The 14471-nt window shown below is 45.7% G+C and overlaps 2 protein-coding genes across 2 annotated transcripts in view; one reads left to right on the top strand and one right to left on the bottom strand.

Moving 5' to 3' along the window:
- The first annotated feature begins 329 nt into the window (after positions 1-329).
- On the top strand, positions 330-8850 carry LOC101627568 (uncharacterized protein C20orf24 homolog). The gene is made up of 4 exons (XM_004687219.1): positions 330-670; positions 2161-2264; positions 6921-7050; positions 8302-8850. The coding sequence occupies exons 1-4, from the start codon at positions 557-559 to the stop codon at positions 8341-8343; spliced, it is 390 nt and encodes a 129-aa protein (XP_004687276.1). The 5' UTR covers positions 330-556; the 3' UTR covers positions 8344-8850.
- A 908-nt stretch (positions 8851-9758) lies between these two features.
- The window catches only part of SLA2 (Src-like-adaptor 2), a 22957-nt gene continuing 18244 nt past the window's right edge, over positions 9759-14471 (bottom strand). Inside the window, exons 5-7 of the mRNA XM_012728096.1 lie at positions 11357-11506; positions 10434-10566; positions 9759-9924 (exon numbers count right to left, since the gene is read on the bottom strand). Coding sequence (XP_012583550.1) covers positions 9759-9924; positions 10434-10566; positions 11357-11506 — 449 coding nt within the window. The remainder of the gene's footprint in view (positions 9925-10433; positions 10567-11356; positions 11507-14471) is intronic.

Here is a 14471-nt window from a genome sequence, read left to right as displayed (position 1 = left end):
TTTGAGGCTCCCAGGGAGCAATGGTTTGGGTTCGAAAGCCTGCCTTAGGAAAGGCATGGCCGCGTCAGCGCTGATGCTGAGAGGGACAGCCGTGTTGGACAGGACTGTGCTCACTTTCAGCCTCCGCTTTCGCTTCAGACATGGCTCTTCAGTCTCCTGCGCGCCCTCTAGCGCTCAGGTTGCCGGCCAAACACACCAAGATTGTCCCTTATTACTCACCCTACCGCACGTCTGACAGAGACTATCGTCACTTCCGTCACGCGTAACGCGCTTGCGCAGAGCCGATGACCGTGCGGCTGCCGATTGGCTGCGTGGGCACGTCGGCGGGAGGACGCCCGGCGCTGTGTTGCTCCTCCTTCCGCAGCACCTGGTCTCTGCCGAGCGAGCAGAGCCGGGCTGCCTGGCCAAGGGAGGACAGCGGCAGCGCGGCACGGTTCGCACCACTGAGCTGGTTGTTGCCGCCGCCTTGTGCTCTGTGATTCGCGACTCCAGCCCCCCGACTCTTTTTGGCTTGGCCCGCGCGCCCTAGGCCCAGCCCGGGCGGCGCGACGGGAGGATGAGCGGCGGGCGGCGGAAGGAGGAGCCGCCTCAGCCGCAGCTGGCCAACGGGGCCCTCAAAGTCTCTGTCTGGAGCAAGGTGCTGCGCAGCGACGCGGCCTGGGAGGACAAGGTGCGGTGGGATCTGGCGAGGGCGTGGTTCGAGGAAGCGGGCCACGGATGGACGGGCCGATCCCATTCCTGCCCCTGTCCGAGGGTTCGGGGTAGTGGGCGGGTGGTCTAGGGTGTCGAGGCTCAGCGCGGAGTGGCCGGAGGGTGAAGCCGCCTGGCTCCTGCCGAAAGCCCCGAGAGGGGCTAGAGGACTTGTCACGCGCGGGGCAGAGCGTGTGCCTGAATGGCGAGAGTGAGCTGAATTCTATTCGAACTCCGCCTTTTTATTTCCAGTAGGCTCTTCTAAGTGACACATCGTCTTGGAATGAGCTACTTAACATTGTCGTTAGCAGGAACAGAGATGGCAGCAGGCTCGTGTGTGTGTGTGTGTGTGTGCCAGGTGCTCCCTGCGCCTTATCTCAAGGTTGTCAGCGCTGGGGAGTGGGGTCTTGAGGTGCATTAAAGCGTTTGGCTTATACTGGGGTGCAGTAATGGGGCCCTACTAGTGCTTTATTGTTGAGTGAGAGGGACCGGAATACCTCAACTAGTGCGCGAGTTGAGAGGTGAGAGGCTGAGACCACCTTTCTCGGGCATGTGTGTTGTGTCTAAGAGGAGAAGCACCATCAAATGCAGGATAGCCTCACTGGTCACAGACATTGAGAAGATCCGAGTGTGAGCTCTCCCCAGCACTGCTTCTTGATCTGGAAGGGAGAGCAGCTTGATTCCAGTTGATCTAAGAAAGAATGTTGTACTTGCACGCTTATGCTTGCTTTCTGGGCATCGAGTGAATTTTCCTTCCTGGAGCCCCCTAGAGGAGGGGGATGAGAGGGACTTCCTCAAGGTGCCCTTGTCCTGCCCCCAGACCTGTCCTGCCCCCAGACCTGCCCCGTCCCTGGAAAGCTTGTGGTCTCCGACCTGCTGTGTCATTTCTTTCTTCCCTTGTGTAAGGACTGGTTTCTGCAATCTGGGGCAGGTGTGAAACCTGAGTCTTCCTTGGATGAAAATTTATATGTGCTTACCTGCTTCTGGCACTTTTGTTTCTAATCCTTCCTTTCTTCTGTGTCCTGCTCGAAATTTCTGTGTTCAGGAATACTATGCTTAGCAGTTAATAGTTAGCCCTTCTGCCTGTGCATACCCTGTCATCTAGGTCTCCCTGGATCAGGTGAGAGTTATCTGTGATCAGTAGGACAATTAATAATAGTCATTCCATCACATGCAATTTCATTTATATAGCTTATAAAAATTACTTCTCTAAAACTTTTTTAGAGCACAGGCCCTGAAGTCATCACTTAAGATAACTAAATATGTGTGTATACATTTACATATTTTAATTAAAAGGAGAGGTGAAGACAGAGAATCACAAACCATTGCTTTGGGGGCCCTGGAGGATGGGGGCGGGAGGCGTGTGGGAAATAACCCCAGTAAGAAGAAAAGCACTTCTCTTCCTCACCTATTGTAATAGGCTTTTCTGTGACATCCACTAAGATAATTATCACATTCCCTTTTCTACAGGATGAATTTTTAGATGTGATCTACTGGTTCCGACAGATCATTGCTGTGGTCCTAGGTGTCATTTGGGGAGTATTGCCATTGCGAGGTTTTTTGGGAATAGCAGGGTAAGTCTTTGGTATCTTAAACTTTCATGGCATCTTCTTTTTTTTTTTCCCCAGAGAGAGATTTTGTTTTTATGGGAAAGGTTATTGCTACTTTTTTCTTTTAAAGAGTTATTTATTTATGCCAACAGAACTGGGGTACAGGCCAGAGGTGTGGGGGTGAGAGGATTCACCAGAGACAGAGTGAGGAGCAGAACAGGCAGAACAACTGAGGGAAGCAGTGGGTGGGTCAGGTGAGATCTGCCATGCCATGTTGGTCAGCTCCCTGACTGGGGGATCCAACTTGTCCTGCAATGGGTTTGGAGAGTTTCATAGTGCTGTGCTTTAACCCATTGAGCAACCAGGGAGAGCCCGGTTTTCTACTTTTGAGGTTTTTTTTTTAATGATTTATTTTATAGAATGACTAAAGCAAAATGTTGGCACCAGGATGGCACTCCTGGTTCTGGGGCTATAGTCCTTAATTCAGCAGTCCTGAGAGCATCCTAGGTCAGACCTTTTACCTTGCTGAAGCCTGGGCCATTCCACTCATTCCTTGGCTAAAACTGACGTAATGCAAAGGGTACCCTATTACATGTTGATGGCAGGCATTCCAGTGCTGGTGTGGCCTTTGGTACCTATGGAAGTTTGGAAAGTGGATGATCACTCCCTTATGCGCTGTGCTAGATGTGCTGAATCTTGGCTTTGGCAATTTTTTCATTTCATTATAAAGACAGTGACAAAGCATAGGGTTGGCTTCTCCATCCTTTACTATGCTCTTGTGGCTAGTGGCAGCAGAGTTTACACCAGCCTCTGATTATGGCTCAATTTGTTAAGTCACTGAAAGTGAGTCTACATACTAAACAGATTGATTTTAAACGTGTGGAAGTTGTTTTAACGTAGAAAATGTGGGGTAGGTATGGTGAAAATTGGTAGGCGGACCTTTGATATTCTCTCAGTCAGGGAGTACAAACTGTCATCTTTCCCCAAGAAATAACATTGAATGTTCTAGAGGTGATCACACCTCATTATTTTTCCCTTACCCTGGAATAGAAAGAGTCAAATATGTATCAAACTCATTATTTAAGTACCTGTTTTCTCACAAGGTAAACAAAAAGAACATATAGCCCCGTCTCTTGACAAAAAAAGATATTTATGCTGAGCAAGGCATTTTGTCCAAGGAAACCAGTAAGAGCTAATATTCTGTCTGAGTTTGGCATGGTGGGCACTGATGAGGACTGATGGGCATGGGTTTAATAGAGTTCTTCCCAGTTTGGAGGTCATATGTAGAAACATTTTTAGAATGCTGGTCACCATCATTTGACTTTCTGTTAGAATAAAGGCATACAGGAGAGAAGGACCAGAAAGAGGGATGGCAATCTAAAAGCAAGAGGGAGTTTTTCATCTGCCCAACGCCACAGTCTAGGAGAGGAATAATAATGTTTTAAAGTCCTTGTACCTATCTTGTCTTATAGAATTCAGCAGATTTCTTTGAATTGATCCAATCTAGATACTCTGGTAAGATCTAGACTTAATCTAGTATCCTTCACACAGTAGCAGATGAGTTAAGCTGCCCAAACAGAACTTTTTTTTTCTGTTTAAAAAACTTTCTAAAAGCTTTGGATTTAAGTTCTGGTTCTGCCATTTTCAAACTATGTAATTATGGGCTCAGTTTCCTCATCAATAAAATGAGAGCAATTAAAATACCTTCATAAAATGTACATCTGAATTAAATGAGGTAATGTAAGTAAATTGCATAGGGCATTATAGACACTCCATTAATGGTCCATTGCAATCATTATATTATAAGCTTTATGAATAGTTAAGATAAAGATATTGAAAAAATAGGAAATTTAAACATTTGGGGGTAAATGGGAGTAGCTCACCCATACTGCATAGTACTGCTTTCTCGGGACTGCCTGTTTTCCGGTGGTCTGTCCCACATTGTCTTGCCAGGGCCATTTCTTCTCACTCTAAAGGATCTCTTCCTTCCAGTGGTTGGCACCTTTTCCCCTCTCTTGGAAAGGGCCCAAGGGTGTTTATTTTTTCCTACACACGTCCTGTCCTCCATCTGTCTGACCCAAATGTCTGGGCTGATGGGAGCACTGCTCTCAGTTCTGGTAACCCTTTCACCTCCTCCCCACTTCCTGCCTGAACTGCCCTCAGCCTTTACTCCACCTTATTTCTAGTACCCATTAGGGTAAAATCACTTACTTTTGGTCTTGTTATTTATAATTTGGCTGAGAACTGAGCGATGACACTGCTCTGTCTGCTGAGGTTTTTCATTACAGAGCAGGCACTGTCCATTTCTTCCTGCCTTTGTCTGTCATGGAGTTTGGCATGTGATTAATAAGTGCATTGTGAATATTAGTTAAAATTTTTAAGCTGAAAGGAATTCCCACTGACCATTGAAAGCAGGGCCACACATTATGTCTGATGTTCTAATGCTGAAGTCAGAGTATTTGTTCAATATTTTGTTAAAATTCTGAGTGAAGTTTTTAGTATAGAATTTTTAAAAAAACTATTTGAGGGCCAGCCTTTTTAATGGTCTTCCTTCACTTTTAAAATTGGGCCCTTCCTCCAATTTTAACATCTTCATTTCTTTGTCAGCACACCTGCTGTGTTGCTCTCTCCTTCATTTATAGTCTAGGTATTAAATCCATTCTTAAAGCTCAATCTGAGCCCTTCTAGCCTGTTTCTGATCCCTCCCCATTGACCAATAACTTTTTTTTTTTTTTAAGATTTATTTATTTTTGCATCCAGAACTGGGGTACAGGCCAGAGGTGCAGGGGTGGTGAGAGGATTCACCAGAGAGAGAGTGGGGAGCACAATAGGCAAATTGACGAAGTACACTGCTGAGGGGAGCAGCAGGCTAGACAGGAGAGGTCTGCTGTGCCACGTGGATCACCGCTGGGGCTGGGGATCTAACTCTCACTGAGGCTGCGGGCAACTTGCAGTGCTGTACTTTAACCCGCTGCACCACCAGGAAGGGCCTAACCATTAACTTTTAAATACCTTTGTTTCTGTGACTTCACTTTCTATGTAGTATGTAAATGCCTCTGTTAGTTCTCCCTCTGTCTTGTTTTATCTAATCTCACTTGCAACCACTTTTAGGTGGAAACTTTAAATAAGTCTCCAGTCGTTCTCCAGCCCTAGTTAGGGCTGAACCACAGAGTGATATTTGCAGTTCCATTACTAATCTCTAGAGCCACTAACTCAGCCTGTCCAAAGTGAAATTCCTGGGCCCTCCGTGGTGACGCAACAGGTTGGGATGCAGCGTTGCAAGCCAGCCACAGTCGATCCCCAACCAGGGAGCTGACCCACACAGCACAGCAGACCTCTCCTGACTGCCTTCTGTTCCCCTCAGCCGTGTACTTCGTCGATCTGCCTGTTCTGCTCCCCACTCTGGTGAATCCTCTCACTGCCCTTGCACCTTTGGCTTTTACCCCAGTTCTGTATGCATAAATAAATCTTTTTTTTTTTAATGAAATTCTTGTCAGGTTGGTGACCAGACTTAGCTAGGTCCCAGTATATCCGTGATAATAGCCAAGCCTGGGACTAATCCATGCGAAATCCAAGAAAAATGTATGTTCTCCCTGACTCCCTGTTTCAATACTGGAACTATTATATTTCAAAACCCTCAGACTTGAAGCCTTTGGAGTCTTTTAACCTCCCCACGCAACCACTTTCCCAATCCCGAACTTTGTTCTCAAGTTTTAAAACATAGTACACATCTACATCAGTCTTTCAGCTCCTATTCTTTCCACTCATGGGAAAGCTCATATATTCAAACTGAGTACTGTCATACTTCAATCTTCCTGGAGTATGCATACCCTGCCTGTTGTCACCTCACCTCACCTCAGACAGCCTTATCTGCTGATACACATGCCTCAGCAGCAGCACTGTGCCTGCTCTAGACTAGCCCACACTTCATCTGTTAGGAAGAACCAGTTGTCTTTGCACTTTTCCATATCACCCTTCAGGAGACACACCCTGTTTTTAGATGCAATAACCAGAAAAATCACAGCTTTGATCATCTCCAGAAGATTACTTTTACACAGTACCAGGTCAGTAGAGTAAGATGATAATCATGGCTCACCACATTCTTGCATCAGTTAAGTAATATATGATGGGTCAAAGACCATCGTGGTGGTGTTCACAAGCCTCTAGTTTCAGCTCTACTCTCAGCTCTTTTTAGCCCCCTACTAATAGTGAGCTGAGGGTAGAAACTGTCTTGTCCATCTCTTCATGAGTGCAGTAGCATACAGGGGACCTTTGGAAGTTCCATTGGGAATTAGGGGCTGCCTTAGTATGTGCTTGCTTGTTCAGCTAGGCCATAAAGTAGGATTTTAATGTGTATTTGTTCCATGGTCACACCATCTGAGCTAGAGCTACCTAGAGGCCCACATCGGATACCGGCCCTGTTTGGGATGGTTTAGCAAGCTGTTCTGACTACAAGGGAATTTGAAGAACTTTTATATGGTTTTGCTTTAAGTCTCTAGCTTAGCCAAGTGGACACTGACATTGAGGACCTAGGTGTTTTCATGTATTTACTTGTTCCAAATACAAACAGTTAAAACTACAACAGTGTGTGCCCTGATAGAGCTGGTGGTGGTGGTGGTGAAAATTTGAATCTTCTAAATTTAACAGTTTGCATTTGATGTTTGTCCTCCCTCACTCCAGATTCTGCCTGATCAATGCAGGGGTCTTGTACCTCTACTTCAGCAATTATCTACAGATAGATGAGGAAGAATATGGTGGCACGTGGGAGCTCACAAAAGAGGGATTCATGACATCATTTGCCTTGTTCATGGTATGTGGAACTGATAATTTTACAGCAGGCACTATCACTTCATGCAGTGCTAGTCACTCAACAGGAGCCCACTAATTGTGTGTGTTTAGGTTAGCTTTTAGAAAAGAAAAAAAAAAGCTTCCTGAGGCTGGGCAGGGGGTGCCAAGGGCAGGGTAAATGTCCTCTCTCGAGTCATGTTGTCCCAAAAGACTCTTTGTGGTATAGTCTTTTTGTGGTATTCACATCCAGTACCCATTATCAGCTTCTACATCTAATTTTTAACTTTGGCTACATATTAGAAACTACTAGGAATCATTTAAAAATATATTCTTTGCATTACTCATAATAGCCCAAAAGTTGAAACAACTATCACCTACAGGCTGGATGGATACTTAGAAGTTGTATATGCATATAGTGAATATCATTTGACCAAAAAGAGGAGTGGTATTGTTACATGACACAACATGAATGAACCTTGGAAACATTAACTAAAGGAATCCAACCACAAAAGATCAAACATATTGACTGCTTCCATTTATGGAAATGTCCAGACTAGGAAAATCCATTGAGAAAGTAAACTTGTGGTTGCCATGGCTCTGGGGAAGGGGAAATGGGAAGTAATGAACACAGCCATTTTTTTGAGAATGATGAAACTGCCCAGAACCAGTTAGTGGTAATGTTTGAATAGTTGTGACTTTTGAAAAATCTCTAAATTGCTTAATATATAGGGTGAACTTGATAGAATGTGAATTATATCTCCAAGTTGACTTTATGTTTTTAATTATATGCACTCCTCTTTATGTCCATACTGTAGTCCAAACCAGTAAAATACAGCCATAAAAGTTGTAAATGGAAGTGGTGCCCAGGCGTCTAGTTGTATATAAATTTTTAAGGTCCCAAGAGATTGCGTTGGACAGCCAGGCTTGAGAAAGAGCTTTGAAGTGGAGGCTATAAAGGGGGGTGGGGTTGTTATTTTCACATGTGTTGCTCACCCTAACACCAGCAGTACAGCCCACTTAAATGTCTTGTTTCCACATCTATAACTCTACCCACTGATACTCCATCTGCTGTTTGATGGTGGGGAGCGTTCCCTTCAGAGGCACAGGTGAGTGATCCTGGGCTGTTAGTGATTTCCGTGAAGTATTTTAGACACCCCCAAGCAAATCGTACATTGGGTAACCCTCGACACACTTTCTTATCTGACTTTTGTGTATGATATAGCTGCCTACATTGAACCAGAAGACCTATGAACATTGCTTATCTTCTCTCTAGGTCATTTGGATCATCTTTTACACTGCCATCCATTATGACTGATGGTGTATGGCCCCCACCTGCTCCCTGTCCAAAGGACCCTCTAGTTACAGCACAGAAACATGATTGTAGGGGCACCCCAACCACGTGGAGCTTGAAGACCCATGTTTCCTGGACCGAGAATCTTGTTTGTTGGGGATCAGTGTTTTCTGCAAGGGTTGTGACCTGAAATTTTTTAGCGAACCATCCACCTTTTGGGGAAAGCATTTCTGAATTTTCCGTCACCAACCTTTTCTTCTTGGATACCATCAGGATACCATCATGAAACACCCTTTTGCTGGTTGAAGCTGTCCTTTAATTTGATGCGCCTCTGGATCCGGATGAAACATTAAATTGTCTTCCTCATTTCTCCATCAGGTGTACAGTTTTTAAACTATCAGCGGCATTTCAAGTCTTCTAAAAACAGTATGGCAGTATGTGCGTGGTCCATGGCACAGTACAGGCAGCATCTATAAGTTTCCATGTAGAATGTTTTCAGATATTTGAATAAATCAAATCTTTAATTGAGAACCTGTTGATGATACCTGGTAAAACCTTTAACCCCTCTCCTGTAGCCTCAGAACCCAGTAGGAACACTAGAGCTAGTATCTCCTCTTATCCTCAGCTCTGTTCCCTACTTTCCTCTTTCTGACCCTTTAGCAGCCAGGATGTTTTTCCTTTTATGGACAGCAGGAAAATCATGGATTGGAGTTGGTGTGAGCTATGGCTTTGGCTTTGTGGAAAGCACCTTCTGATATCCCTGCCTAATCACCGGTGTGACTGACCTCACTGCAGTGTGCTAGGCTCAAAAGGTGTTGTCTTGCATTTGGCCACAAGATGACAAGACCACTGTGTCCAGGAAACCGTGGGCAGGTTCAAATGATAAGCCACAAAAATAAGAAACCTGACAGCTAGGACTGTCCAGAGAAGAGGCTTGTTGGGGGACATTTGATCTGTACTGTCTATGCTCTGGAGGTCATGTGGAGGCTTGACAGCCCATACTCTGCTCCTGGGAAAAGCCATGTATTCCTTCCACTTTCCAGGCTATATAGCTCTACCTTCTGAGGTATTCCAAGTGAGACCTGTAAATACTCTGTAAATGATTTTTTTCCTTACTATTAGTGATGAATTTTTTCCTTGTAGGTGGAGCCCCAGGGATTCAGAGTAGGGGGAAAAGACGTGCTACAAATCCTGAACTCAGACCCTGGAGGAAGTTTAGTTTCTCTTTTGGAGTCTTGACCCTGCTCTCCAGTGGTCTGTATTTGAATGAAGGTGGAGTCATGGCACTGAGAGGAATTCTGGTCAGTTACTTCTTAGGACTAAGAAAGGTGCAGGGGATATAGGTGGGATGTTGGATGTACAGGCACCCCAGCACTCCCCCACTTTACTGCACAACCTTGTCTCGAAGATGTTCAGTCAGACTGAAATGAGTTGGAATTCTAGGTGCTGCAGCCTTGTTTCCCTTTTCGGCCTCTGCTTGGGGCCTTAGCATCATCCAAGGAGATGTCATCTGTCAGGTTGATATAGGAGCTGAGGGCCTCCCGGAGCCCCTCACTGAGGAGAGAATCCTCTCCTGTGGCAGATGCTCCAGAGAACAGGAGGGAGCTGTGGAGAAGGGAGAAAAGCTAGGAGCCTCATTCTGTTTCCCCCCACACTCACCACATACCTAGTTCACTGTTCTCAAAAACCTGTCTTTTCCACGTAGAAGAACTGGGGTGTAGGCCCAAGATGATGGGGGTGAAAGCGTTCACCAGAAACAGTGGAGAGCAGAACAGTATTGAAATACATTGCTGAGGGGAGCAGCGGGGAGACAGGAGAGATCTGCTAGGCCCAGCCCAGACCTCCCGGGCTGGGGATCATATTCATGCTACAGTGGCTTCCGATAGCTTTGCAGTATTAGCTTGTCTTGAGGATGCCACCAGGGAGGGCTCTCCACACCTGCTTTTTCTTGCCTGTCTTCACTACAGACTTGCTGAGTAGGTTGGCTCATTGGTTCCCAGGTCTTTTGAGAGCCACCTTCCTGAGAAGGTGCAGAGAAGCATTCTGGGTTGTGGGTTCCCAAGGATAAATCTTAACTACTTTCTCACACCTTCATGTTGCAGGGGTCCCCTTACCTGTCCAACTCTTTCCAGTTGACTGGTTTTGTCTGTACAGTCACAGGTGGGGGTATGGCTTTAGCAGGGAGTGGGCGAGTCCTCCGCAGGGCACAGGGCTCCTTGAGCAGGCAGCAGATGTCGTCTGCCATCGCTGAGGGAGAGACCAAGACTTGACATGGCTGACTCCAGCCCTGCTTTCTACCCGAACATTCCACCCCGACCTTGACAGTTCTCTACACTTGGCAGGTGAAGGCATAGTCAGAAAAGACTGGCAGGGCATGAGTCCCAAGCTGTTGGTGTCCTGAAGGCTAACATAGTCAAAAGTCATTTTGGGCAACATTTTTGAGAAGTAATTTACTGCGTGATCTTAAATAAGTGGATAGAACTTTTTGAACCCAGGTTTCTGGTTAGACATGTGCTTTGGAAGAAGAAAGCTAGGAATGCTAAATCTCTTATTTCTGTCAGTATATACTGCGGGCAACTACCCTCCAGAAAAGCCTGGAGTTTTCCCAGGAGTTGTCTTTACTCTGCTCCTTTCCCACTGTGCTCTAGTGACTGCATTCTCCAGTGTCTATTAAAAGACAGGTACCTGAAGATGCCAAAACAAAAAAACATTAAATTCCACACCAGCAACAGACCTGTTTCCTATAGAGAGAATTGGGCCTGCTGCTGGAGACCAGCAGTCACAGTGTGGCTGAGCTATTGATCTGCACTCAAAAGGGAGGTCCCTGTGGAATACAGTGGTATCTGGCTCTGGCAGCATGTGGGATGAAGTCAGAGCTCCCTTTCCCTGTTCTTTGAACCAGAGAGGCCTGACATAAAGATAGAGGTACTCTCGTAGCCAGATAGGTATTGGAAGTAAAATGTCTTAAGGACACAACTGTCTGCACCTCAGAATCCACATCCCAGTCTATTCTCATGGAAACAGGTAAAGGTTATACCAGAGTAATGGTCCACCAGGGCCTGGAGTGAGGGGAAGGTGAGGCTTGGTGAGATGTACAGCCAACCATTGTCAAGGTTATGGATCCTGTAGTGTCTGATCCGGTCCCATGATGAAGGGCGGCTGAGGCGGACGGACAGGGTAAAACAGCCTGAGGAGGAAAGGGCCAGGGCAAGACTGAGGCTCTGCTGGGATCCAGTCTCCCCACCAACGTGGGGAGAGAAGGAGATGAGCTGTCCACAGGGCATCCCACACAGAAGAGAAGTGGGCAGGAGAAAGATGAAAACATGCATTGATGATCATAGGTGGCAGCACATTTTAAAGATTTATTTGTGCATACAGAACTGGGGTACAGGCCAGAGGCTCAGGGGCAGGGTACTACAAAGTACCCTGCTGAGGGGAGCATCGGGTGGGTCAGGAGAGGTCTGCCACACCATGTGGTCACCTCCGGGGCAGACGGGTATTGAACTTATGCGGAAGTGGCTTTAGCTTCTTAGTGCTGTGCTTTAACCCACTGCGCCACCAGGGAGGGCCAGCACATTATTTTTTAAAGATATTAGTGCATACAAGAACTAGAGGTACAGGCCAGCGGTGGGGGGGGGGATGAGAGGATTCACCAGAGACTGGGGAACAGAAAAGGCAGAATGACAAACTACACTGCTGAGGGGAGCAGCAAGTGAGACAGGAGAAGCCTGCCAGGACATGTGGGTCACCTCCTGGCCTGGGATCAAATGCTGCATATAGCTTCACAGTACTGTGCTCTAATCCCTAGCACCACCAGGGAAGGCCTGACAGCAACAGCACTTTTTTTTTTTTTAAAGATTTATTTATGGGCTCTCCCTGGTAGCCCAACAGGTTAAAGTACCACATTATGAAGCTCTCCGAAGCCACTGCAGCACAAGTTCAGTTACCAGCCAGGGAGCTGACCTACGTTGCACAACAGACCTCTCTTGACCTGCCCACTGCTCCCCCCAGCAGTGTATATCAGTAGATTTGCCTGTTCTGCTCTCTACTCTGTCTCTGGTGAATCCTCTTACCCACCACAACTCTTACCCACCACAACTCTGTAGCATAAATAAATAAAATCTTTTTTAAAAAAGATTTATTTATGCATACAGAACTGGGGTACAGGCCAGAGTTGTGGTGGGTAAGAGGATTCATAAATAAATTTTTTTAAAAAAGATTTTATTTATGCTACAGAACTGGGGTACAGGCCAGAGAGGTGCAGGGGCAGTGAGAGGGTTCACCAGAGACAGTGGGGAGCAGAACAGGCAGATTGTCGAAGTACAGTGCTGAGTGGAGCAGCAGGCAAGATGGGAGAGGTCTGCTGCTCCATGTGGTCACCTCCAGGGCTAGGGATGGAACTCACTGAAGCAGCCATGGCTAGCTTGCAGTGCTGGGCTTTAACCCGCTGTACCACCAGGGAAGGCCTGACAGCATATTAGCAATACGGCTTTTGGAAGGATGAAATGAGATCAAATACACAGAGCTCTCAGGCACATTTTAAGTGAACATCAAGTGTTGACTTAATAAAAGATTCAAGTGGGCAGAAGTATTAAAATATGAAAATGGGGCCCTCCCTGGAGGCTCAGTGGGTTAGGACACAGTACTGCAAGCAGCCCCAGCTGCTTCAGTGCGAGTTTGACCCCTGACCCTGGAGGTTATCCACATGGCGCGGCAGACCTCTCTCCACTCAGCAGTGTACTTCATTGAACTGCCTGTTCTGTTCCCCACTCTGTCTCTGGTGAAGCCTTTCACCACTCCTATACCTATGACTTGCACCCCAGTTCTGAATGCATAAATAAATACCTCTTTTTTTTAAAAAATGTGAAAGCGTGTCAGATGTTAGCAAGACCATGGAGAAAAAGGAGCTCTCTTATTCCATTTTGGGTACATTTGGCATTAATTAGACAAGTGGAACATGCATGTGCCTTACAGTCCAGTAGTCCCATCTTTCTAAATCAAGTATGTTAACTTAGAAATACATAAACAATATCCATAGCAGCATTATTGGAAAAGCCCAAAACTGAACAGTCCACATGCTCTTGATAGAACAGTGGGTTACAGGAGTCTGTGGTGGCACAGGGGTTCAAGTCTTAGGGCATCGAGTTATCACCAGCCACTGTGGCTTAAGTTGCTCCCAGCAACATAAAGTGCAGCAGACCTCTCCTGTGTCACCCGCTGCTCCCCTCAGAGTGTATTTCAGTAGATCTGCCTGTTATGCTCCCCAAACTGTCTCTGGTGAATCCTCTCACCCCTGTACCTCTATTTTATACGCAAATTATTGTGTGCATAGACAAATAAAATAAATCTTTGGAAAAAATAGTGGATTAGAGAATATAATACTAGACAACAGTAAAAGTAGCTCCCTGCTGGTGCAGGGGTTAAAGATAGTGCTATCAAGCTATTGCCAGCCATTGCATCATGAGTTCAATTCCCAGCTGGCCAGGGAGCTGACCCACATGGCACTCTGTCTCTGGTGAATCTTCTCACCACCCCTGCACCTCTGGCCTGTATGCCTGTTCTGGATGCATAAGTAAATAAATCTTAAAAAAATTAAAAGGCACACAATTCCTAAATTTGTGTCTGCCCACCTAGAGATTCAAAATAAATTAAGCAAAACTGACAACATCCATACAATGATCATGACATTTCAACAATCTTCTCAATACTCCTGTAAGATTCCTCATGAAGACTTGAACAATACACTCAATCAAATTTGACTTAACATAGAACAGTGCACTCAGCAACAAAACATTTTCTTTCAATACACACAGAACACATTATAGTTTGGGTCATTAAAAACACACTTGAAAGGATTGAAATCAATAAAATTATGTTCTCTGATTAACAGAATTAAGTTAGAAATTAACAACCAAAATATCTGGAAAATCTGTAAAAGCTTTGAACTAACCCAGTTGACTGAAGAAGAAATCACAAGTGAAATTAGAAAATATTTTAACTAAATAATAAAAACAACATAAAAACCTGTGAGTTAAGCTAAATTGATTCTTAAAACTACACTATAGTGGGCCCTCCCTGGTGGTGCAGCGGGTTAAAGCACTGCATTAAGAAGCTTAAGCCACTTCCGCATGAGTTCGATTCCCGCCTGCCCC

This window comes from Condylura cristata, unplaced genomic scaffold (assembly GCF_000260355.1).
Source record: "Condylura cristata isolate star-nosed mole 26May11 unplaced genomic scaffold, ConCri1.0 scaffold00022, whole genome shotgun sequence".
NCBI classification, from domain to species: domain Eukaryota; kingdom Metazoa; phylum Chordata; class Mammalia; order Eulipotyphla; family Talpidae; genus Condylura; species Condylura cristata.
This window is presented reverse-complemented; position numbering and strand designations above follow the sequence as displayed.